Source organism: Dreissena polymorpha, chromosome 6 (assembly GCF_020536995.1).
Source record: "Dreissena polymorpha isolate Duluth1 chromosome 6, UMN_Dpol_1.0, whole genome shotgun sequence".
Taxonomy (NCBI): Eukaryota; Metazoa; Mollusca; class Bivalvia; order Myida; family Dreissenidae; genus Dreissena; species Dreissena polymorpha.
Window position 1 is genome coordinate 31511537 of NC_068360.1, and position 25961 is coordinate 31537497.

The window sequence follows — 25961 nt, forward strand, 5'->3', positions numbered from 1 at the left end:
TCAACGAGAGTAAACACATTTAATCTGTGTTCGAATATTAAATCAAGTTTGTCATACTGTTGATGTACGATCTTTATCAAGTATGCGTTTCACAAATACGGTTTGAATTGAAAAGTAGCACTCTTGAGTAAAAGTCTAGGATTTCTAAACAAGTTATAGTTGCAAGTAAAAATTTGAATCACAATTAATTACTAGTGGATTATGATGGAACCACAAACAAAACGCCGCCGGAATAGAAAACTTCCAAAGTTCTGGATAATAGTTATTGCATTAATATTTGCCAATTTTGGGTTTCTTACATACAACGGTACGTAAGGTGAGCTACAACTGTGTGTTATGATCAATGCTGTTTTGTTTGCATGTTAAATGTACAGCTGAACTTCATCATAGTGAACGTGGTTAAGTAAAAATTCACGGGTAAGTCTAAGTAATTTGAATTTTCTAAATACCACTCTTCTTATTTCGAATAAAATAGTATCATTTATCTCGTAAATTTTTACTCGAATTACTGATACTTTTTTCATTCTCCATATGAAAATATTTCACACGAATCATCCAAATATTCGATTCTTGGTGATGTTATTTTTGACCGACCGGTGATCTTAATGCTAGAACGTGTTACGGGTCTGGGTTGTAAAAACATTTTATCCTTGCCACATATATACATATGTCAACAAATTTATTGGATAGTTGTAAACAACCGCATTGCAAGCAGTTCTATTTAGCAACTAATAACTTAGAGCGTAATTTATTTTCGGTGTGTAAATCAAATAGTATTTGTATGCTTAACGAACGCATTGCACCGGGTAAATTTACTTGCTCAAATCTGAAGAGAATTAAACTCGGAGCAAGTAAATTTGATTATGTGATTTGTAGGCACGAGATTTTTGATTGGTTTGAATTTTAAAGGTACATGACATGATTGAATTTGCGACCATTATCAACTTAACTGCACTCGAAGCACCAATGACGATCTTAATAATTGTGTAAATGATGATTATCTTATTTGATCTTCGCTCTGTGAAAAAAGTCTTATTCCCTCAAACCACAATGGTTCTAAGTTTGTTTAAATCATAATCCATGTAAAGAAAACTGGCCACGCCACATAGGTCATATTGTTTTTTATAGCCATATAGTCCTATTGTAAATTTTCAAATCTCACCAGTCACCGCAATGGTCAGATGTTTAATATTTTGGGCGTTTAATGTTATTGTAAAATTATGCACCAAGATAAAGAGTATTTGCTCTCACGCCAACACCAATCGGGTATTATGATTTGGAAGCCTTGCTACATACACCATTCTCTATTCATCTCTATCATTGTATCCGCTTTAATTCAGAAACCGCAATACAATTGTGCGCTCAACGAGAGTACGAACATTTAATATGTGTTCGAATATTAAATCACGTTTGTTATACTGTTGATGTACGATCTTAATCAAGTATGCGTTTAACAAATACGATTTGTAATGAAAAATAGTACTCGTGCAAAAAGTGTAGGATTTCTCAACAATGAATATTTGCATGTAAAAATCTGAATCTACTACTGAAATACTACTGGATTACGATGGAACCACAAACTTATCGCCGCCGGAATAGAATAGTTCCAAAGTTCTGGATAATAGTTACTGCATTGATAGTTGCCAATTTTGGGGTTTCTTACATACCATGGTACGTAAGGCGAGCTACAAGTGTGTGTTTTGGTCAATGCTGTTTTGTTTGCATGTTAAATGTACAGCTAAACTTCGTCATATTGAACCCGGTAAAGTAGAATTCCTGGGTAAGTCGAAGAAATTTGAAATTTCTTAATACCACTCTTCTTATTTAAAATAAAGTATGATCATTTATCTCGACGATTTTAACTCGAATTTCTGATTAAGTCGATGTTTTTTTACATTTCCCAAATGAAAATATTTCACAATTATCCAAATATTCGATTCTTTGTGATGTTATTTGGATCAACCAGTGATCTTAATTCATGAACGTTTTAAGGGTCTGGTATTTAAGAACATTTTACGCTTGCCACATATAAACGTATTACAACAGATTTATTTGATAGTTTTAAACAACCGCTTTGCAAGTCGTTTCATCTAGCAACTAATAACTTAGAGCGTAATTTATTTTCGGTCTGTAAATCAAATAGTCTTTGTATGCTTAACGAACGCATTGAACAGGGTAAATTAACTTGCTTTAATCTGAAGAGAATCAAATTCGGAGCAAGTAAATTTGATTATTTGATTTGCAGGAACGAGATGTTTAATTGGTTTGAAATTTAAAGTGACCTTTTCACAGAATATGGCATGTATCGAAGTTTGTCGTTAAATGCTTTATATTGAAAAATGTAAACATTTGATCTAAAATTCGTCAGTAAAAAACAAGAATAAAATAAAAAAAATAAAAAAGTAACCCTCAACTGGGCTCTTATATCTGACCCCTGGAGTAAAAGTATATCGCTTAGACCACTCGGCCACCCGATCTCAAACAATGCGTTGTGTATTTTATACTTTATATAACAATCCTCTTAGTATCACACTAAGACGACAACAACAGAAAATGCTCCAAATTATTCAATCGTTTCGCATTGCAACGCTTTATAATTTTCAAGTTTTTAAATCGTCCAAAGATGCATATAATTGATATCTTAGAGCATGAATAATGTTCATTATTACTGTTTCCTCACAAATATCATAACCTCAACGGCAGTAACATCGACAGCGCAAACAAGAATATAAATTTTGAACGTCGAGATTGCATTTTATATTGGATGACATTTGTAAAACTATTACCGACATGTTAATGTATAAAAGCGGTGACATCACAGCAAACGTTGCCGATTTCTTTATTGCCGTACTTTAAGACCAATTTTCCCACGAGTTAGTAAGTCGTTCCCTTGAGTTAGTATGTCGTGGGAACACGATAGAAAAAAGAGGAGTGAATGTCAACTCTTTGCCACCGTATTCTGCTCTATGGTCTATATTATCTTTCAACGCCATCACCAATTATATTGATGTCCCCGAATGAAATGTAAATAAATAGAACATCTGTCATACTATTTGCTTCTGTTTGCAGATGAAATGACTCTTTTTTATAAGAAATCTGATGATTCAACAGGGCAGCTGGATTGTTTTATTAACTATCCTAGTACATTTTGTATATAAATGTATGAATCCAAAACAAAAAAAGTATTTTTGGAAAAAGTAAAACAAGCTTTATTTAAGTTCGACTTTAAATAATGTCATAGAAGTTCTTGATAGATTTTGTTTTCTTGGAATTACATTTTCCTCTAATGGAGGCCTAGCGATTGCTATAAAAACACTTCATGAACAAGTCATAAGGACGCATCACTCACTTATTGTACTCTTTTCTATGGTTAACCTGGATATTAAAACGAATATTTTATTGTTTTACTGTAAACGGTAGAAAGATGTGGGGTTTTATGACTGTAAAGAAATAGTTAAATTTCTAATAAAAATGTGCATACATTCTTGGAATTAAAAATTAAACGCCAGGCGAATTAGGAAGATTTCTACTGATTACAATTGCTAGAGAAAGAGCTTTAAAATACTGGAATAAAGTTACTATAAGTTCTAAAACTTTTACTCTAATAACATGATTGTTTAATTAATTAATTAGTTAAAGACCTCTTGACTCGTGTAATCTTTTGTATAACTGGGGCAGAGCGGTAACAAATACAATTAAATTATTAGGTTGTGAACACTCATTGAATACATTTTATGATAATTTTGATTGTTTTATTAAGACAAACGATTTATGATCAATAAATCAACATAAGTATCAATATAAGACTTAATATCAGTCTTGTTACAATTCTGTGTACACAAGGAGTACGTAATTGACATTTTGACACAGACTTTTTATACGATTTTATTATCTTGTCTCAAAAGACCGTTCAATCGTTTGCATTTTTTTTATGAAATAAAACATGAACGTTATCAGCTTCTCAGTTTAATTGCGTCCCGTATGAATAAGCTAAGGATATTACCTAACCCATGCTGTTTCATACATTTAATTTTTAATACAAAAACTCGATGAATCATTTGCACATTTATCAACTCCCCGAGATCCAAGGTTAACCGTCATCGGTAATACGTATACATGACTTTTATATTTAAAGCAAGGCAAGGCGGTCTAAGGCGTGTGAACGTTGTTTGTTGACTGTCATCAGAAATCGCTCAATCGGGCAATTGTAAGCGAAGCCCCTATCATAATCATGTTTATTAATAAATTTTTGTTTGCAATTCCCTTGTCCCAAGGCATTTAAACTAAATTTTAATTTAATTGTCAATAGAACGTTGTTACACATGTACCATTTGAAGATATATGCAAAGGGTGCATATGTGTCTGTGTGCTTCTTTATACTAATACAGCGGGCTTTCTGTATAATCATTTTTCATAGCATTATCGCGTTAATCACAGCAGCCGAGCGTCTGCTCAGTCAACCGAGCTACTACCTCCGCGCAGAGATTTGACGGGAACCAGCATAGCTAAATGAATGAGTGCAAGGAACGACAACTCTGCGTGGAGATTGATCGATCTACAGTGTCGGAGTTTTCCGAATTGAAGCGATTTGTATTAAAGCATAATCATAAATAATTAAAATTTTAAGACTTTTCATTGTACGCATTTTAGGACTGTGAAGGTGTTTACCAGGGTTTCCATGTCAACGATAAAAACCGCAAACCACTCTCATTAAAAGTTATGTTCGTGATTTCGTTGTTTTTGTAGTTTGCAAGTCCAAATTCTTAGGGGGCAGGGGATATATTTTTGATAAAATTTCGAGTTCCGAAAGGCCGCAAGCAGTCAAATCCATTTCATCAAAACAAAAAGTGACACAAGAAAGTATTTTTGTGTCAGTGTCATAACATAGGCAACATACATTGAAAATACAGTCAAACACAAGGCTGGCTTCTTTACTTGTGAAACTATGGCCCTTGATCTTTCCCCCCACCCACCTCATTTTTAATTAAAAATTGAGAAATTTGACACATTACATGGCATGCACAGTACATTCAAACAGAATGCAATCCTAGTTTTGGCTACATTACTCATAAATTTCATCCCTGTGCTGTGTTTATTCACCTAGAAAAGTGTCTCCCATACGTTTAGATTTTTCACAATTTACCTTCAAAGTTCTGTTCTGTTTCTGCAGCGTGAAATATTGACTTCCGCCAAAAGTGAAAACCTCCTTTTTGAAGATTCAAAATTTACTTGCTAGGGAGCTGTCAAGAGTTTCAATGTTTTTTTTTCCAAAATTTTGAGACATTCTTTTTGAAACCTAACACAAGAAATACATCTTATAAATACCTAATTGATTTTTAAAGGCCATTTGTTATCCCTACCCTAAAGATATGTAATTTTTAACCCCACTTTCACTGATATATCCCCTGCCACCTTATTAAGAATGTTTTGCATTTTATAGTGGCACTCTATAAAAAATATTGTTTACATTATGCACGCGTGTTCAAACCTGTCCATGCCTTATGGCTCAATAATTTATATCAACGTATATAGTAAAATAACTCCAAGGTCAAGACGTATAATGCTTACATGAAATATCCCATAATGGTCCATTAATCGTGAAACTGGAATCAGATCGGTCCTGGGGTTATGAGATCGATATGCTTGATACTGAATTAAAATGCATAATAACTAATTTCTCTGAAATCACAAATCATTTTGCTATTTGATTTTTGACATTAGATATTAGTCCTGTACACAGACTGTTAAACTCACGCCCCTGGTGTCGACTCTGATCACGCTCTTTTGCAGGGGTGAGCGATCTAAGGCCAATTGGGCGTACTTGTTCTTACGTGTTGTTTTGTTTGGTATTGGTGGTAAAATTTAATTCTAGCTGGGCGTTAATTAAATATACAGGCAGGTAACTTACATATGCGCCTTTCTTACACGATTGCTTACCCGTTTTAGTTTTTTTCTTTTTGTATGAGTATTTACTCTGCATGACAGCATGAATCGTGTATATTGATTTGTAAGCATCGTGATAAACGCCCATCTCATTTCATCACTTGCATTGTATTCTATTAATCGGCTTAATACAGTGACGGGCGTATAGATGTTGCGCTCAATAGGAGTGGGAATATTTTAACTGTGTTTGAATATTAAATCATGTACCCCGTCATTTTGATCGTATGATCTTAATAAAGGACGTGTTTCGTTAAATATGGATTGTAATGTAAAGAAGAACTATTGAAGTAATGTAGTTTTTCTTAAAAAAAACATATTTGCAAGTAAAAATCTGAATCAAAATTAATGACTACTGGATAACGATGGAAAATCAAAAACATTATCATCGATACGGAAGAATTCCGAGATTTTGGATGACAGTTATGGCGTTAATATTTGCAAATTTTGTGGTTCTTACATACCATGGTACGTAAGGTGTGCTACCAGTACTTGCTTTTATTAATGATGTTTTATTAGGACTAAACTTATAATAATAAGTACATTGTTGTGCTTTGTGATTTCGGGTACGATTCCTTTGACTTTGTTTTAAAAATATTTTTTTTGATGCGTACATAATCATGTTTAGGTATTAAAGTTTGTTGTCTTCCCTGCTGCGATGTAAATTGAATTATATTTGTTTAATTTCTAATTGTAATACTTAAATATAATTTTAAAACAATATCGTTATGTCAAGTAGTTATTTATATGTATTTTTTATGGCGTATTTTAAGTATTGATAAATTTAACCTAAGATCTATCAATAAAAGATGTATAGAAGTACACACCAATTGTAAGTTGCTCATTTTGTCGGTTTTCTTGATCAATTTAAGTTAGAACCTGTTACCATGCTGTAATTGAAATCACAGATAACTGTTTAACGAACTTTCTGGTGGAAACGACCTTTACTTTACACAAGGGAGGCCAATACAATTTCGTTTCAAATTAATCGGACATATTCGCTTTATAAGTTTTTTAAACTGCGTGTATTTCAATTGATTTATTACATTGTAACTTCTAGCTCATTGTATTGTTCCCACGAGATAATATCATATACATATGTTTATTATCAACTCAAATTCTTCAACAACTTTGAATCTGTGTAATGTGCGATAATTTGTGATATTGTGCTTTAAAAATGCTATTTCTAAAGGTTTGGCTAAACCAACATTTTTGTCAATAGATTAATGATAAAACATCGTCAGGACAAATGGATATCGTGAGTATGGCTATATGATACTTCGTCAGGCAAAATTATAGAGTTTTACGACACAAAATTATATCTGAACATTCGTTTTATTTAAGGAAAATAAGTAAACAACATAATTTTGGTGGACATTTCTAAAATAACTTTTGCATACCGATGTCCGCGATCTTGAAACAAAACGCAAACGGAATCACGAACACCATAGAGCCAAATGGGTGTGGTGTATTCATTAAAAATAAAAATAAATATAAAGTCTCTGGACCATGTGGAAATTTGCGTCCGCTCTTCGCAGCACAATTCCCCCAAAGTGCAATTGTGTCAGTCAGTTACAAAGATAATTACGTAAACAAAGTCAAATAATTTGCCTGACAATTTATAGAGTCAATCACTCTTGTAACGCAAGGCTTAAGTTTTCGTCTTTATTTCAAAAGGGTCTGAAATGACATGTTCTGAGTCGTTTCTACAATTAAATTATCGCGTTACCACGACTTAATTAGTCATGAACGTGACTCATTATCTTATTTCATGAGTGTGTTATCTCATTTCCACGATTTATAAAGGAGTTTATTGTTCGTTGTGAATGCATAAACAAAATCATACACAACCGTAGAATCGGCTTCATTGAAGCATCACTTTTTCGTATCACGCAATCTGCACAATTTATTTGAATTCGTGAGATTACGGTCAATCAAAGGATTTGATTTCTTATAAACCTTTCAAGCGTTGTGAATCGATTGCATGTTTTTGTGTAGAAATGTATCACTGCAAACATTTGGTTTCATAAGTCTTAAATTGATGCGTTTCTATTTGACTTGAACAAGGACGCTAATTTAAGTAATAAATTATCTTCAAATCAATATACACCAATCTTAACAGCACCTCTTTTCTTCTCTCGCTAAATTGTTTGCGTATTTTTTGTTATTGATGTTCTTTTTACAATATTTTACAATGAATGCGTAGTTATTGAATGTCATTATTGTACCAACTTTTCGTATTGAGTGCTAACAAATCGTCTTAAACAATATTTGGTGACATTAGAATTTGTTTAAATGTTGAGTAACCTTTCAATTTCATCTTTCCAGTATCCATATTGAAGCCATATCCTGCGAATCTTCTAGTCTTACAATCGGCTGGTAAGTTTGGCTCACACTTATATAGTTATTCATAGATTTCTCTAATGGTGTGTAATTTCCTATGCGCAATATAGTGGGCATATATTTTGTAGTTTATTGAGCAAATTGTTATAATTAGAACATATAAAAGACATGGTATGTAATAGTAGGTATAATTGCTATATTTATTATATACAAGATAAGTAAGCATTTTCCAAGTACTGGTTCTACAGTCAGTCAACCAGTTTAGAATCACCTGGCATAAAAACGTTAATTCTTTTGACCACAATAATTTCTTTCGGGATTTAGTGTCAATGTGTGAAGATGTAAAAATAAAGGGTAACATTTATTTTGTATGATAACAGGTTAGGCCAGGCGGCATATTCATTTTTTTTTTCAAATATAGCCAATTGAAGTTCACCCATCGGAAATTATGAAAACTAATTCAACTTACATGATTAGTATTTCAAAACATTGTCGTGGCATTTGTTTTCAATCAGCAAGAAATTTATTTGAAAATAATAAAGCCTTCCATATCCATGCGCACATTTCAAAACATAACTCATTCAATCAGTTCCGGTTAACTTTTTGCCGCTTTTTTCCATATGTAAGCATAATACAAAAGCTTTCTTTCTAAAACTGTGTTAATTTATTTCTTTAACTTATGTATACCTAAGACACTTATCATTTTGTTTTTATTGGGGCATTATGGAAAAGTAAATACAAAATAATCGGAACTGCTGATGATCCGGAATTGGTTGACAATTGTAGTTCGAGGACACGGACTCGAGAGCGTTTCAAATAAACCCTAGGCTTTTGATGCAATCGAGCTAAAATATATAGGATCAAACTAAGTAAGCATTTAAAATTGTTTACAACTTCGTTGACATAAACAGACATTTTGTGACGTTCAAACAAATCGTAATGATATACTACTGTATACATGATTCGACTACGATTCAATAGATGCGAGATAAACGAGTTACTTTGCAAATTAAGGATTTTTAATTTTACTGATTTGCGCATAAAATACAACTTCTTCATATAAAAAAATAAGTTAATAAATAAATAAATAAATAGATAAATAAATGAATAAATAAATAGATAAATAAATAAAAATGTAATTAAACAATGCTCAATATGACCCTTCGGTTATATGAGGTATATACCCCTTTAATTGAAACGTCCTATACAGCATATACAAGAGATACAATTTGTACCTGGCCTCAGTATAAATATTTGTAAGATTTATGTGTTTTTTTTCAAACTACATCAAATGTTTCGTCGCTTAATCAGGGTAAATACACACTGATACTTAAAATCGGCCTGGTAGTAAATCATGTTGTCTTCGTAACAAAGCAATACAATTTCAATGACTGTACAAAACATGGGTAGGATATGCAAATATATTATCTTCCGCAATATTAACATTAAGTTAAGTAGTAATAAAACGATACCAAATGTTTGAACACGGTTTTACAGAATCTTTACATGTGGTTTTAAGTAGTAATTGTTGAATGTGTCATCTGTCTTGACACAGTTAATCCCCTTGCGATCACATGTGATTTTCGATAAACACATGAAGAACTCATTGAAAAAATAAGCAGTTGAAACATGTTTACTATGTATATGTTAATACATGTTACTGTATAATATCAAGCATTGTGCTTTCTGTTGTAACACTTTTAATCACACACACTTTTGATGCAAATATCTCGATATGTTCCTTGTTATTTCTTCGGGTCGAGAAAACGTTTTATAAACTGTTTCAATTGTGACTTTATATTTTGAAAAATTGACACACTATCTATTACAATTTTCAGATTTACTGTTAACCACCACCAAGCAGATCGCGTTGCCAAAACAGGTGAGGTTTTACCAGTAGCATGTCTATCCGTAGTATCGTCCCTCTTAATGAATACATACGACTTTTGGAATTGAACAAAAAAAAACGCGCATGCGTTATATGTCAATCTATAGTTAAATATGTAATCTTTGACAAAACAACGAAAAATATTGTTTTCGTCGTTTGAGCACGTGCGAATTAGACGAAAACTACTTTCCCTTGTCAATGTAGTTTCCGATAGGTGGCTCTGTAAGAGAGCGTTTTACTCGTGGCCGAGTAACTCTGTTCAGTCATTCAGCGTTGGGATTGACTGATCGATACATGTGTTAATTTGCACGGGATAAACTTGCATATGAAAATGACCACGCGGTCTGGCGAAGAGTGTGCTTCTCTGGAAAATATGGACTTAAATAGTTCAATTAGGGAACTTTTAGTAGAAATGCGCGAACAGAAAAGAGAAATAAGTTCTCTAAAAGAAGAAGTTCGAGGGAATTCGCTTTCCGTGCGTTCTGAAGTTAAAAAATTGAAGACGGAACATGAACTAAAATGGCGATACGAAAGCAACAAAATTCAGCACGATTTCAATTCGGAATTGCACGAGAACATTAGCCAGGTGCTTTGGGCATTTGAAAACAACAAACAAGAGTACGCTCGCGAGCTAGTTAATGACGCTTGTGAACAGTTAAAGCGACGAAACAAGCTTATCCGTATAGCAGACACGTCTGAGGGCGGATGGGAGACGGTACGCCAATATGAGGCAAACCCCGTGGCTAGCGACTCGAGTGATGAATCAAGGATCAACAGAGCGGAGGCAAGAGCAGCAAAGAAGAAGAAGGCGAAGTCAAAGTGTTAAGCCTTCCGCTACCGTCACTTCCGGAAGCTTGCCACGTGGCGGAAACACGTTTTCGTTTCCGGTGCAACAGCAGCGCTCAGGACCCATGCAGCAACTGCATTCTTTTCATCCCCATTATTTCAAGGGCAATGCAAGAGACGGAATTGGTCCCTGTTTCGCTTGTGGAGAAACCACCCACCTCAGACGCCACTGCCCCTACACCCGGCGGATCCCGCAGCTTGACGTCCCTACCAAACAGTAGTCACAGACCGCAGAACCCGGTTATACCAGACGTAGATTTAAAAGATGAGTATTTATCGTTTACTGATAACTTTGCTAACAGTCAGGAAATATTTACTGACGACTATTATGAGTACGAACAAGGCCAGAAAGAAATACTGGTTAAAAGTAGATTAAAAAATCATGTGCAATTTTGGAGAGATATTGGAGCTAACCAATTCATTTTAGACACTATTCAAAATGGTTATAAAATTCCATTCTTTTCTTTACCAGACCATGTACATTGTCGAAACAATCGTTCAGCTTTATATGAAAATGATTTTGTGACTGAAGCTATAAAAAGTTTGTTAGATCGCGGTCTTATTGTGAAATGTACAAATGCTCCACACGTTGTTAATCCGCTGACAGTTTCTTGTAATAATAATGGGAAAAAACGGCTTATTTTAGATTTACGAAAGGTTAATCTTCATGTTTGGAAGCAATCAGTAAAGTATGAAGACTTGCGTTTAGCATTGATGTATATCAAAAAAGATTGTTGGATGATTAAGTTTGATATAACGTCAGCATATCATTTTGTGGATATTTTTCTGCCACACACAGATTATTTAGGTTTTGCCTGGGAAGATTATTCAGGTATTCTGGTCTATTACAAATTTTTGGTTCTTCCTTTTGGTTTGTCGTCTGCTTGTTATATCTATACAAAATTAATGAGGCCATTAATTGCAAAATGGAGAGGCGAAGGTAAAAAGATCATCATGTTTTTAGATGATGGTTTTGGCACCGCAGAGACATACGATAAGACAGTAATTATGTCACGGGAAATTAAATCAGATTTGTTGTTATCCGGCTTGGTGCCTAAAGTTGATAAATCATGCTGGGAGCCAGTGCAAGAATTACAATGGCTAGGATCTCAGTTAAATACAGCTAATTTCACCGTGCGTATATCGGGGTGTAGAATCGATAAAGTTCTACAGACACTTAGATTTTTACAAACTTCGGACTATGTTTGTGTGCGAAGAGTTGCTAGTTTTGTGGGACAAATTATATCTATGGGTATAGTATTGGGAACTGTTTCTCAGATTATGACTAGGTGTTTGAGCATTGACATCCTTAAAGCAAAAACGTGGAACTCTTATATTAAGTTGTCTGAAGGAAGTAAGGTTCAACTTTCGTTTTGGAATGATCATTTACAAATTATAAATGTTAGAACATTGGCAATCAGTCATGGCTGTACTAGAATTGTTTATAGTGACGCTAGCAGCACTGGTTTAGCAGGGTATGAGGTCGAAATGCAAAGCGGTGTAGTGCACGACACGTGGTCGCCGTCGGAAGCGGCAAAATCCTCCACGTGGAGAGAATTGTGTGCTGTTTATAAAGTAATGTTGTCGCTTGAGCATGTATTGGTAAATCAAAGAGTTAAGTGGTTTACTGATAACACAGGTGTATGCAGCATTGTTGCTAAGGGCTCCATGAAGCCTGAATTACAAGATTTAGCGATGAAAATATTCGGGTATTCTTTAGTTCATTCTATTCATTTGGAGGTTGAATGGATACCAAGGGGAGAGAATTATGTGGCAGACTATTTGTCCAAAATAGTAGAAAAAGACGATTGGGGTATTTCCCCTTACATTTTGTCAATAATTCAGTCTTCATGGGGAAATTTAGAGGTCGATTTCTTTGCCTCGAAACATAACGCCAAATTACAGCGATTTTATTCTAGATTTTGGTGTAAAGAGTCTGAAGGAGTTGATGCTTTTACTTACCCATGGACGCATAGTTTTGGCTTATTTGTACCACCTATAATATTAATACCAAGGGTATTGCTTAAAATGCAATCTTGTGGGGCAAAAGGTGTTTTGATTGTCCCAGAATGGAAGTCGGCTAATTTTTGGCCTATGATTTGGACAAGTGATGGACATTTTAAGTCGTTTGTAATAGACTATATGGAATTACCAACGGCAATAAGTTATTACATACCATGTAAGAATGGTTCTGGGTTGTTTGGTGTTGAAAATCTTAAATTTCGCATGTTAGCACTTTTGATATCATTTGTGAATCATGAACATTGATAGTGTTGCTTACTGTTTGTAAATATAATGTGTTAAGTAACAAACTGTGTCAACTTTAGTGCTGTTACACATTTATTTTTTCAGAGATACGGAAGTGAAGTTGATGGCTTGCCAGAGGTCTTGGCGGAGAAGGTATCCTTGCTGCCCGAGTTGCTTAAAGTCACCAAAGCGGAAAACACGCACCTCAGTTACAAAAGGGGCTTCAATCGATGGCGTCGTTGGGGGTATGCTAATGGGCTTTCAAGCGGGGATGCCTTGCCCGCCAAGGCTTTTTCAAGTTGCGCTATATTTAGCGTCAATTATACAAACAGCTAGTAGTGCAAGTCCGATTATAAATGCGTTCTACAGTATTAAATATTATCATGATTTATTTGATTATGTATCACCTACTGATTCAAGACGTGTCATTAATATGTTAGAAGCTGCAAAACGGCGTTTAGCGAAACCTGTGAATAAGAAAGAACCAATGGCTGTTGATTTACTGCAACAAATGTACACACATATGTATGTTGAAAATGATGTTATGAATCAAAGATTTATTTGTATATGCCTTTTATCATATGCTGGGTTTTTAAGAAGTGCAGAGGTACTAAAGTTGAGAAGGAGTGATGTTTGTATTAACAGTAGTTACTTAAGTGTATTTATTGAATCTAGCAAGACAGATAAGTTCCGTGAGGGAGCATGGGTGCTTATTGCTAGGACAGGCACACAGTTGTGTCCAGTAGTCAATTTACAGAAATACCTTACTTGGACAGATTTTTCATCGGAATCTGAATGTTACTTGTTTCGTCGGTTAAGTTCAACGAAATGTGGACATAGGCTCAGACAGGAAAACAAGCATTTGTCATATAGTAAATTTAGAGAATTGTTTTTGATTGCGTTTAAACCGCATGTTCAAGACATAAGCAAATATTGCCTTCATTCTTTGAGAGCTGGTGGCGCAACTGCTGCGGCTAATAATGGCATTCCTGACAGGTTATTTAAACGTCATGGTAGATGGCTGAGTGATACAGCTAAGGACGGCTATGTTAAAAGCTCAGTTGATGAGAGGTTAAGGGTTTCAATGTCACTTGGATTATAACCATCAATGCATTTTATAATAAGCCAATTATTATTTGTACTATACTTACAAGCCCGTTCTTTTAATTCAGTCGGTCATACCAATGACTTACCAAAAAATATGTTGTATTTTTGTTGTTTTTCCCTATCGGGAGCGTAGTTGTAAAGGGAAATATTGTTTTCGTCGTTTGAGCACGTGCGAATTAGACGAAAACTACTTTCCCTTGTCAATGTAGTTTCCGATAGGTGGCTCTGTAAGAGAGCGTTTTACTCGTGGCCGAGTAACTCTGTTCAGTCATTCAGCGTTGGGATTGACTGATCGATACATGTGTTAATTTTTTATTTTGTTTTGAATAACAGTAAGAGTAACATTACAAACGTAATTGTTTAAAAGTGTAATCTACATGCTTTTTACCCTGGTACGAGCTAATTTTGAAATTCAGTAATGTGTTTTTTACAACTGGTCATGCGTTTATCCACATTACGTACGCATTTAATGTATTCAATTTATACATGTATACCAGTATCATAATAATTATTATTTATCCCAATGAGGGATTCAGTCTCCGGAAGAGACGATAGGCGTGGCTGCCTTTATAGTTGCTTACGAGGAGGGACTCGTGTGGGCATACAGTATGCCTGGTGATGTAGCAGTCTACGTTGATAGGCGTGGCTTCCTTTATAGTAGCTTACGAGGAGGGACTCGTGTAGGCATACAGTATGCCTAGTGTCGTAGTAGTCTGTTGATAGGCGTGGCTGCCTTATAAGTTGCCTACGAGGAGGGACTCGTGCCGGCATACAGTATGCCTGGCGTTGTTGTAGACTATGTTGTATGTTGTAACAAAGCTTTTGTGTGTATTCATGTTTTTTATGTATGTTTGATGACTATGAAATAGTAATACACGGTATCAGTCAGTCGGTCATACCAATGACTTACCAAAAAATATGTTGTATTTTTGTTGTTTTTCCCTATCGGGAGCGTAGTTGTAAAGGGAACTGCATTTAAATCGGCAATGTTTTGACAAAAATACTGACTAGACTTAGTTACCTGTAGTAATATGTTTCATGTAAAATTGTCTCATAGTATCGGCCCTTCTGATTGGTTGCTAACATTTGTTACTATGCTCATGTGCTTGTTCTATAAAAAAGTAACTTAATGGAAAAACGAAAGTCTTTCTCATATTGTTCTTAAAATATTTTACCTTATATTGAAAAAAGCGGCATATAAAACATTTGATAAAATAACTATTAATCCATAAACAAACAAACATAATTGTGTGTAACGTAATTAAAAATCATAGCATTACCCTGGAGTAAACATGACCTACTTTCCAACGAACATGGAAATCATGAGAATAATCGTCGTTTAAGTCATGGATAGCAAATCAAATAAATTACTACTTCTACAAATTGAAAAAAAATCACACATTAACTTTCCAACACTTCTTGAAGGTGCACGATACTATGAGGAGGACCGATACCATGAGAGTAAAGGATATATATTAATTTCTAATTGTCTACGTCATACAAACCGACAGAGAATGCAATTAAGTAATAGGTTAGTTTGCATTTCTTCAATAAGTCCTGTCCTGAATAACACGTGCAGCTCGTATTTAGCTCCATATAGAGTTGACAGACATAAACTCGCTTCATGTGTTCTACCACTACTACAACTACTGCTACTACAACTGAATCTCCTGCTGCTGCTGCTCCTGCTACTATTACTTCTACTACAACAACAACTACTACTGCTACTACTACTACTACAACTGCTGCTCTTGCTGCTGCTGCTACTATTACTACTACTACTACTACTGCTACTACAACCACTACTACTACTACTACTACTACTACTACTACTACTCCTCCTACTACTACTACTACTACTACTACTACTACTACTACTACTACTACTACTACTACTACTACTACTACTACTACTACTACTACTCCTACTACTACTACTACTACTACTACTACTACTACTACTATTACTACCACTGCTACTTCTACTACTACTACTACTACTACTACTACTACTACTACTACTACTACTACTACTACTACTACTACTACTACTACTACTACTACTACTAGTACTATTCTGCTACTTATACTAGTTTAGGTATTATCAATAATGATTCTAATAGTAAAGATTATAATGATTTCAACGGACGAATGGAAGATTGAACAATCAAACACAAATACATACATTGGTTTTGTATAGATACAATCAACGCAACAGGGGCTTACCAAACTCAACGGCTATCAACTCGCAGACAGGGTTCGAAAGAAATGTGGTCCAACAGCAGAATTCTATCCCCATGAGGCCAATGAAGATTTCTGGATTTCCCGTATGCATTTGATTCCAAATGACAACGGACTATACTGCCCCGTTGAAAAAGTCGGAACAACGTTCTGGCGCAGGTTTATTTATCAGACTCTGAATACGAACAAGTTCCGGCATCTATACCAAGTCCCAATTTGGCTGGCGTTGTCTGAAAATTATCCATACCCAAGCAAGGGCGCGACCAGGCAAAATATCAGCGAGTATTTTAAGTTCATGTTCGTCAGGGACCCTTACCAAAGAATCTTTTCCGCTTATGTGGACAAAGTGTTCGTGCCCAACCCTATGTTCTGGGAACGGTTCGGCAAGCCGTCGATCCAGCTCTTTCGTGAAAACGACACTCGTCGCTGTTTTCATGATGCGTCGTTTTTGGAATTTGTCAGATTTGCCACGTGGGCGGAGGAAAACAAACAGATGCTAGACCAGCATTTTATGATGGCAACAGAGCTTTGTATTCCGTGTATAACGAACTACACATTTATTGGTATGAAAAAAATGAAATGTATATTAAACTCATACGCACTCACCCACATACAGAAATGTAAAACTTTCAAAATCGGTCATTAATTTGGTTATTTGTATTGATCTATTCATGAATGATTAAATATGTATTATTTTTGGAAAACAATTAAATTACCATGATAACGACGGTGGTCAAATGACGAATCTTCTGGAATGATACACGCTAAAATATACTGTAACTTTTATATTCTTCTATTTATTGATAAATCGACGCCGGTTCTGTTACACTGGATGCTTGCATTATCATACAGATAATGTGATATATCCGTTTATGATTAAACTTGTATACTTGTTGGAAACAATGAAGACTCACTGGGAAAAATACACGCTACGATATACTGTACCTTACATAATTTCTATTTGTTGTTAAATCGATTTCAGTTTTGTAACACTGAACGCATGCAATATCACACAGATATACTATTTAATAATTAAAAAAAGATTCTTTATTTCAGGAAAGATGGAGTCATTTGGGGAAGATTCTACCGTCATATTTAACAAGTTCAGCAAGATTTCTTATACAACGGAAATTAAAAAGCGAATGAAAGATTTAGCAAGTTTGGACGCAATTGTTGACAGCATTAACAGTCCTTTTGAGTGGAAGCAGGATATTCTTAAGTGTATGACATGGTACGAGGCCTTAAAGAGGATATGGCGGAAACTTCAAATACGTGGACTCATCGACGTAAATTATCCGTTACCGCTAGATGCGACGGCGTCCGAAAACGTTGATGTGAAAAGATTTACAAAATTGGCAACTGAGGCACATAGAAAGTCTGATCAAAAGGTCTTAAATTCTCAGAAAAGGGCATTGTTTATTGAGCTATACAGAATGGTCCCTATTGAAGATTTAAAGAAATTAAGTGCTGCCTTTGAAAGGGATTTTTACATATTTGATTACAATTCTATGCCTCATGAATTATTTAATCGTTCCTAGCACTGGCATGATTTAGAGATCACTATTTTACAACATATATTTTTATCGGTTACACACGTACGTTATAAACATTATTTTTTGTCGAAAATATATTTCCTATTTGTTAATCCGTGTTCAATTGTCGCTCAATACACATACGGTCACCAATCATCAAAATATTCCATGACCCGCTCGTGTATCTTTCATTGGCTTTCTTGCTGTGTATCAAGTCTAAACATTCATAAAATGCGTGTTTTTTTTTTGTAACGCGCCCTTTCATTAAAATTCTTTGAAAGTTTACTCAACACGGAATCAAACTCTGTCTTTAAGTCTATAAAAAGCAGGCGTTATTGTTTATGGTAAATATTGAACTCAAGAATGTCATATAAAATGGTGACAACAGTGCTAATTAACATCGGCCGAAAACCAAACTGTGCATATGTTTGTATTTTTTTCTTCGGCATTATTTTCGACAAGCTTGTTTGTTTAAAAACATCTATGGTTCTGAAAACTATTGTAAAATAATCATGCCTTTAAATCATCGTGCAGCGTTTAGTAAATTCAGGTGTGGTGTAGCACAACTTAGTATCGAAACGGGGCGTTATGAAAATTTAGATGTCGATGACCGCAAATGTCCATTCTGTGACTCGATTGAAGATGAGTCTCATGTTCTGTTTCAGTGTTCTGTGTACAGCCATATAACACATGTTCTTATCCAGAAAGCCTGTATAGTTAATCCAAACTTTGAAAATATGTCAATGTTAGAGAAGACTATTCTTGTGTTCTCCGACCCACTTTTGAAAAGAATAACTGCCAAATCCTGTTTTGAAATTCTTAAATTACGCTCATTTTATCTATGTAAATAACTAGATAGAGGCTTTTTAACAACCTGGTCAACAAGTATTTTATTCATCTATGTGTAATACTTTGTATTTTAATCTTTGAGTAATTGTACTCAAGATGGTTGTAGATATGTATAGTTGGTTTTAAGGTTGTATAGTAACTGATGCTCTCTATTTCCTAGCAATATAAACTGGAAAACTATGATGTATCAATAGCTGACGTGTGTCTTAACACTTTCTTCTTCAACACCAAATTCTTAAATTATCCAGTGTCGCCTTGTTTTAGTACCATTAAAACGTCAAGTAGCCTTATGTAGGCCAACATCTTCTTTTTGTCATGTTTTCCAGTTTTCCTATTATGTGTACTATGATTAGCAATGGTTAATGGCTTTGATTGTACAGACAATATATGGTGATATGTATATATATATCAAAGTCTCTTTTTAAGGCTTTTGTATAGTGGTCATATGCAATGTATCAATTTTATGAATCTTAAATGACATTTTTACAGTATATTGTATATGCTGGGACTACATAATCTAAACTTGCTTCCTAGCACATTTGAATGTTAATGAAGGAACGATGGCTCTGCAGGGCTTAAAAGTCGATATTTTAATGATAGGGTCGAAGGAGTTACTTCCCTTCAATCTGATATAGAGCAATTGTCTACAGTCTGATAACTGATTGTAAGTTTGTACTAGGTTAGAAAAATATATTATCACCACTAATCAGCTTATCATGGTATGCCATGATGGTGGAATGTTTTCTCGTGGTGGTTAACTATTTATGAAATAATGTCACAATTCACAAAGTTGGATATTTTTTGGCAACAAATTTGTATGACAAATAGTAAGATTGGTGGTGGCAATATAGCTTTTAACATGCATATTGATTGTCATGTAAAGTACATTGATAAGCTGTAAAAGTCTTTTATAACTCATTTTGTGAGTGGCCAATGTTTTATCTTATTGTTTTATATATGCAAAACTGTGATAAATTTAAATATTGGATGAGACTATAATAAATAAATAAATTCTGACATGTTCAGAACGCCGGTTAAAAGGTTACCAAATTTGCTAAGAAGAGATGTCCCACTGAAATCGTTAGCCTTACTTCTGTTTTCTTTCCTTAATAATGGCACGACAAAACCGTAATACCAAGCTTTCGGAAAATAACCATAATGATACACCCTATTGAAGCAATACATGATATAACCTTTGAATATATTACCGGTAAACCTTTTGACAATGCATTAATGCATTACATGATCAACTGGACATGTAGATTTGCCTTCACAATTTCGTTCGTCGTAATAGGAACATTCAATGATAAGAAAGTAGGGTATTAACTTTGAAATCAATGGCCTCGTTAAAACTTTTGACATCGTATAAACGTACACCATTTTCATCATTTTGTAAATTTGACAAATACTCTCAGAATTATTTTGGTAATGTGCTGCTGGATCTCTTATTACCTGTCGATCGGAAGTGAGTCTAGAACTGTATGGGTTTGTGTTCGACGATCGCGCGACTTTCTAATTTTATAATTCCTTTTAATGCTATTCTATTCGATCGGATTTATTTTAATAAAAGGTCTTCCAAGCAACCAAATAATAATGTTTTGCGTTCCTGAATTCAGTACCGAGCTTTCCATTTTATGGTGCATTGAACACCAAACTCTCTTTTCGCTTTTGAGAGAAATATGGAATGGCGGTGTTTACACTATTTACTTAATTATCAGTACTTTTGCCGTCTAAGATGTCAAAGGTATTCAAAATTACAGTACAATCTATTTATTTATAGGTACTAATTTATAATTCAGTTTATATTCGTCCGTCCATTTATAGCAAGTGTAATCAATGGTCAGTGTTACGTTCAAGTTAAAAATATAACGGCGCATAATTGCTTTTAATTGGCCAACCCTTCACGTTATTAAGCGAGAAATCTCTATCGCTTACAACCAAGTAATCTGTTGTACTATATAATTATTTACTTAAATATTGAAACGAACCGGCATCATCAATTAAAGGCACGTATTGGTCCCGTTTGACCTCAGAGCAACAATGATAAGATTCTTCAGAGTTACTTACACAATCTAACGTTCAAAATGAATGACAATAACTATCTGTCAAGTACTAATTAGTGAAATAATCAGCGACCTGCTAGATAATTGCAACGAAAATTTGACAATATGTTGAAGACAGTGGAACGTATTTTTACAGGTATTGTGATTATGACAAGTAATGCGAACAAATTAATTATGCTTTGAAGTCAGTTAAATCGAGCCTAAATAAAGGTTTGAAGTAACTCAATCCGTTCTTATGTTGTTTTTGCAATTTCAGAAAATTATCTTATTAATATATTTGGTTTTCATTTTCATTTAGCGCTTTGGATAGCTAGTCTGGCCTCTAGCAGAAGCAGTGAGTACCATTCATAAGGTTTAACATAGTGTTATATATACGAGTATAATACTGTTATTTCTACATTCGAAATACCGGTCACATTGCAAACCAGATAGGCCATTTTGTATTTGTTTAATCACAAGGGTTGTAAATTAAGTCATTAATAAACAAGGGCAAGTTACATAAAAATTGTTGGGTCTCGACTGAAAGATACAATTTGATATAATACATATATTAAAACCCTGCATTGAACTGAAAAGATCAAACACATGATTATCACATGACGCTTATTCTCAGATCTTGACGACTTTCCTGCTGTTCAGAACAAATGTGAGTAGGTTTGTGATTTCAAGTCTTACTGACTTTTGTTATAATTTCTGTATTTTACCCGAATCATAACTGAACTGCGATATTGTGATCCTGTTTGTTGGCTTCGTGCGTTCACAGTATTGCGAAAGAGTAGCGAAGCTGAGATCAATAAATACAGCTGCAATTAAAACGGCGGTCACTCAGTTGGGAGTTTATATTGCACATAGAGGTAATATAAACGTTTATAGCTTAATATATACTATGATAAAACAAGAAACATAACATCACCACGATAAGGAATGCATCTCTCATATTTCAGGATGGAATTGTAAAATGATTATTCTTGTTTCAATGTAGTAGAATACAAATATACATACTGTCTACCTCGTGAAATATGCTTAGTCCTACAATTGATTTATCATCAAACGTACCTATTGCCGCTTCATCTACGTTGTAGTAAACTGTACTTTCGATGCTGATTTGTGCCAATGGACACAAGCGAAGAACGATGATTTTGATTGGACGCGACACACCGGAAGTACGCCTACTGACGGAACTGGACCAACTACCGACCACGGTGGATCAGGTGATAAGCCGTTGCCTAGTTACTATTAGAGCTAAACCATAAATGTTTGAAAAGGGGGTTAATACCCTCACTGATGATAATGATTCGAACAAGATGTCAATGTAGGTTTAGGTTACACAACGCTAAGTGATGGAAATATTGAAAACAATTCGGAATTCCATATTTTTCTTCAGTTAGGAAATTGCATTCCAATCATAAAACATAACTCGCTATTATTCCCGGAAGCAAACAATTGAAATCTTCACATCTTTGTAATACTTTAAGATTAATATAAAATGTAAGCATGCTGAATACTTGCAGAATGACTTTATGCGATCTACTTAAGATATGAACGGTGCATTAATATAGAAAGACTTGTCAACATTTATGTCCATTTCTGTTTTATAGCAGTAACGTATTTTCGCGAACATTCGAAAACTGTAAGCCCATGTATTGTGTTCCACTTCAAATCCTCCCAATACGTAATCGTAAATAACTCGTGTTAGCCTTAGGTGGATCTCCGCTGACCACTGAAGCCTGTTAAAAGGTGTTACTTATTACAGTGTTACATTCAGACCTTCACTAACGGACTAACAATAAATCACACATTGGTAAAAAAAGACTTAACAGCAGTTGACACCATGTAAGATGGAAAAAGTCGTCTTCATAATTGTTTTTTTCATTTAACAGTTTTTTCATCGTTTATATAATTGTAAGTGATGTGTAGCCAATTCAGATGTCGACTCAGCCTTTGTGCATAGATTTGGTGACTAATGGCTGGCGTGTTGGCGTAATATAGCAGATACTTTTTTGCCCTTCTTCTTTAAAAACAAACATACGTGTTGATTATTTAACATAACTGCTTGTTGACGGGTAATATGTGGTGTAACCCGTAACATTTTGTTTTATGAAATTATGAAACATAAAATCTAAGACATACCTATTGCTCACTACGGAGTAGAAATTGTTTCATAATACAACACTAACTAAAACAAATCTTTTATATGCTTATCTTAAAACATATTCTTTATTCCATAGGATTTTATCTATTCATCGAGACGTCGGCTCCGCGCGCATTGGACGAACAATCATTTCTGATAAGCCCTTTTATTGATACCTGGAACCACGTAACGATGTGCTTCCAGGTGAGATATGAGTTTATTTTATGCTTTCCAGTGGTTTATAGAGAAATATCAGTGAATTAAAACTGATAATTTCACTGTTTTAAACAGTAAAAATTAACAGTGAAAATTATCGATAATTTTCACTGTTTGCTGTGAAATGACGTCATTTTTTGACGAAATGACGTCATTTTCACAGCGAATTCTTTCGTAAAACTCTTTAGCAATGTATATAAACTGTGAAAAAAACATAAAATAAAAAGAAAATTTGTTGGATTCGGTGGAATATCGATTTTAATTTACTCGTGATCATAGAAAAAATATGTTTTCGCTCGTAGCTGCGCCACTCGTGAAAATATCATTTTCTATGATCACTCGTCAATTAAAATCGATAATCCACCGAATCCAACAAATATCCTCTATTAAATTAAATATTTAAAGTCTACAGTGAAATAGTGTAATATGCATTTGAGACTCGCTCTGGAATAACGAGGTGTAATTCAATTGCGTAAAGTATAGTCCCAGAATAGCCTGTGCAGTGCGCACAGGCTAACCAGAAACGACACTTTCAGATTTTGCGGAATATTTAAATGAAGTCTCTTCTGAACAAAGATATATTTTAGGTGAAAAGTATCGTCCCTGATTTGCATGTGCTTACTGCACTGGCTAATCTGGGACGACACTTGACGCATATGCATTTTTAGCCCAGTTTTCCCAGAACTACTTATTAAAAAAAGAACTGTTTGGTTGTTGATGAAGGTCTTTTTACGAGTGCATCAATTGCGTATTTGAAAGCATTTTTGGCATCGAACCTTTCAGATGTTCTACCATGCAAACGGGGCCTCGCTGGGCGATCTGCACGTGTCTTTGGAAACTTCCGGTTACGTTAACAGCACCGTGCAGGAATTTTCCGGACCTCTGAATAGCAGCGACACGTGGGAAAAGATTGCGTTCACAATTAGACCGATCTCTAAATTCCAGGTGCACGGACTTTACATTTGATTATGTATTATTTAGTTTACTATGACACAATTAAATAGCAGGGACAGTTAGCATATTAAACTCATGTTGATTTTATAAATTAACATTAAAATATCATGAAATATTTATGTAATAAAGTCATAAAACCAGTGGTCATTTACTGAAAACAAGCCGGTTCGGTATTTAACAACGTGAATATTACATCCTCTGTAATGTTTTGTTTCTACTGTGTAAAGCAACCTTGCCCGTATTTATTACACGGACGTATTTTAAGCTCGATTTTCATACAAGATAACAAATACTTACTGGACATATTTGAACGATTTATTATGATTGGTTACACATTTTTGGTACACATTATTGAAATTGATTTTTGCAGTTTAAAAATGTCTATTTTTAATTTGCGACCGAAATCTTTCGTAATTTTGCCATGTTTGTTCAGTGGAGACGTTTATTAATGATGTATAACAACTACTTCTTTCATTTCGCAAGAACAATCAAGGATTGCGTCTGCATTATTGCCCCGATACAACGGATAAGTTAAGAGACATAATCGTAAACTACATAAATCAGATCGTAGTGAAAATGATAAAATATGTAAGTTCAAAAGATGTAAGATCTGGAAGAATAGTGTTGTTTGGTTGTGGACCAAATTACAATTCTGAATTTGCAACACAAACTCGAGCATATAAAACAACTATCTTGCTTAAGTACCGGCTATGTAATGATATTATTAAAATAAAGATAATACAAAAAAAGACAATAACTTTAACCATACAAATTTATAAAGATACCAACCAGCATTTAGTATATATCTTTAAACAAATGTAGAAGACATTGTGTACGCATACTTCGCAATTAAATTCTTAGCATTCCACGAGTATTCGTGCCAAATAATATTTCATGATTGGCATAATTATGGAGGTATGCACAAATTCTCATTCACATCATCGAGAGTGATTAAACTTTAATGAACATGGGTGTAATTAGATTATAAGCTATGAATGATATAATAGCTCATTCAACATTGTTAAACTTTAAAAATATTGACCTTTGCCGATAAAGTTTTATTGAAGCTGGTAACTTTATACAAATTATGTAAAATACATAGCGATAAACAGAAATGGCATTATCCTTTACCAAAGAAAATCAGTTATTACAGTAACCTTTATTGCAGATAAGTATCAGAGGGACGGTTGGCAACGGTTTCCTTGGTGATATCGCCATTGATGACGTTTCTGTGGCGCCAGGAGCGTGCCCACCGTAAACATTTATTCATCGACATATTTATTTCGAAAATAAATGGCTTTTTATGAGTGCAACTTAAGTTTAATATTTTATGTGCACCTGTAAATTATATATAGTATTTAACCCATTTATGCCTTGTAGACTCTTCCATTCTTCTAAATTTATTTCCAAAATTAGGGATGTCTATTATACTTATTTTTATATTTACAATATTTCTTACAAAAATTCCTTTAAGCAAACAGCGCAGACCCTGATGAGACGCCGCATCATGCGGCGTCTCATCTGGGTCTACGCTGTTTGCCAAGGCCTTTTTCTAGACGCTATGCATAAATGGGTTAATTGTTAAGTACCGGTAGTCCAGTAAA

The 25961-nt window shown here is 34.4% G+C and overlaps 1 protein-coding gene across 7 annotated transcripts; it reads left to right on the forward strand.

Moving 5' to 3' along the window:
* Positions 1 to 25664, forward strand: LOC127834452 (MAM domain-containing glycosylphosphatidylinositol anchor protein 2-like). 7 transcript variants are annotated; one of them, XR_008027949.1, is made up of 11 exons: positions 1 to 307; positions 8269 to 8319; positions 10122 to 10165; positions 16572 to 17175; positions 17669 to 20458; positions 21355 to 21390; positions 21670 to 21702; positions 22139 to 22267; positions 23285 to 23391; positions 24187 to 24348; positions 25526 to 25664. XR_008027949.1 is itself a non-coding variant. In XM_052360299.1 (7 exons), the coding sequence occupies exons 1-7, from the start codon at positions 21162 to 21164 to the stop codon at positions 25613 to 25615; spliced, it is 588 nt and encodes a 195-aa protein (XP_052216259.1). In that variant the 5' UTR covers positions 21004 to 21161; the 3' UTR covers positions 25616 to 25664. The 7 variants fall into 7 exon arrangements, 3 of the variants coding, with proteins under 3 accessions (XP_052216260.1, XP_052216261.1, XP_052216259.1); XR_008027951.1 differs by lacking the exon at positions 1 to 307 and adding an exon at positions 6155 to 6408; XR_008027950.1 differs by lacking the exon at positions 21670 to 21702.
* Positions 25665 to 25961: the final 297 nt, after the last annotated feature.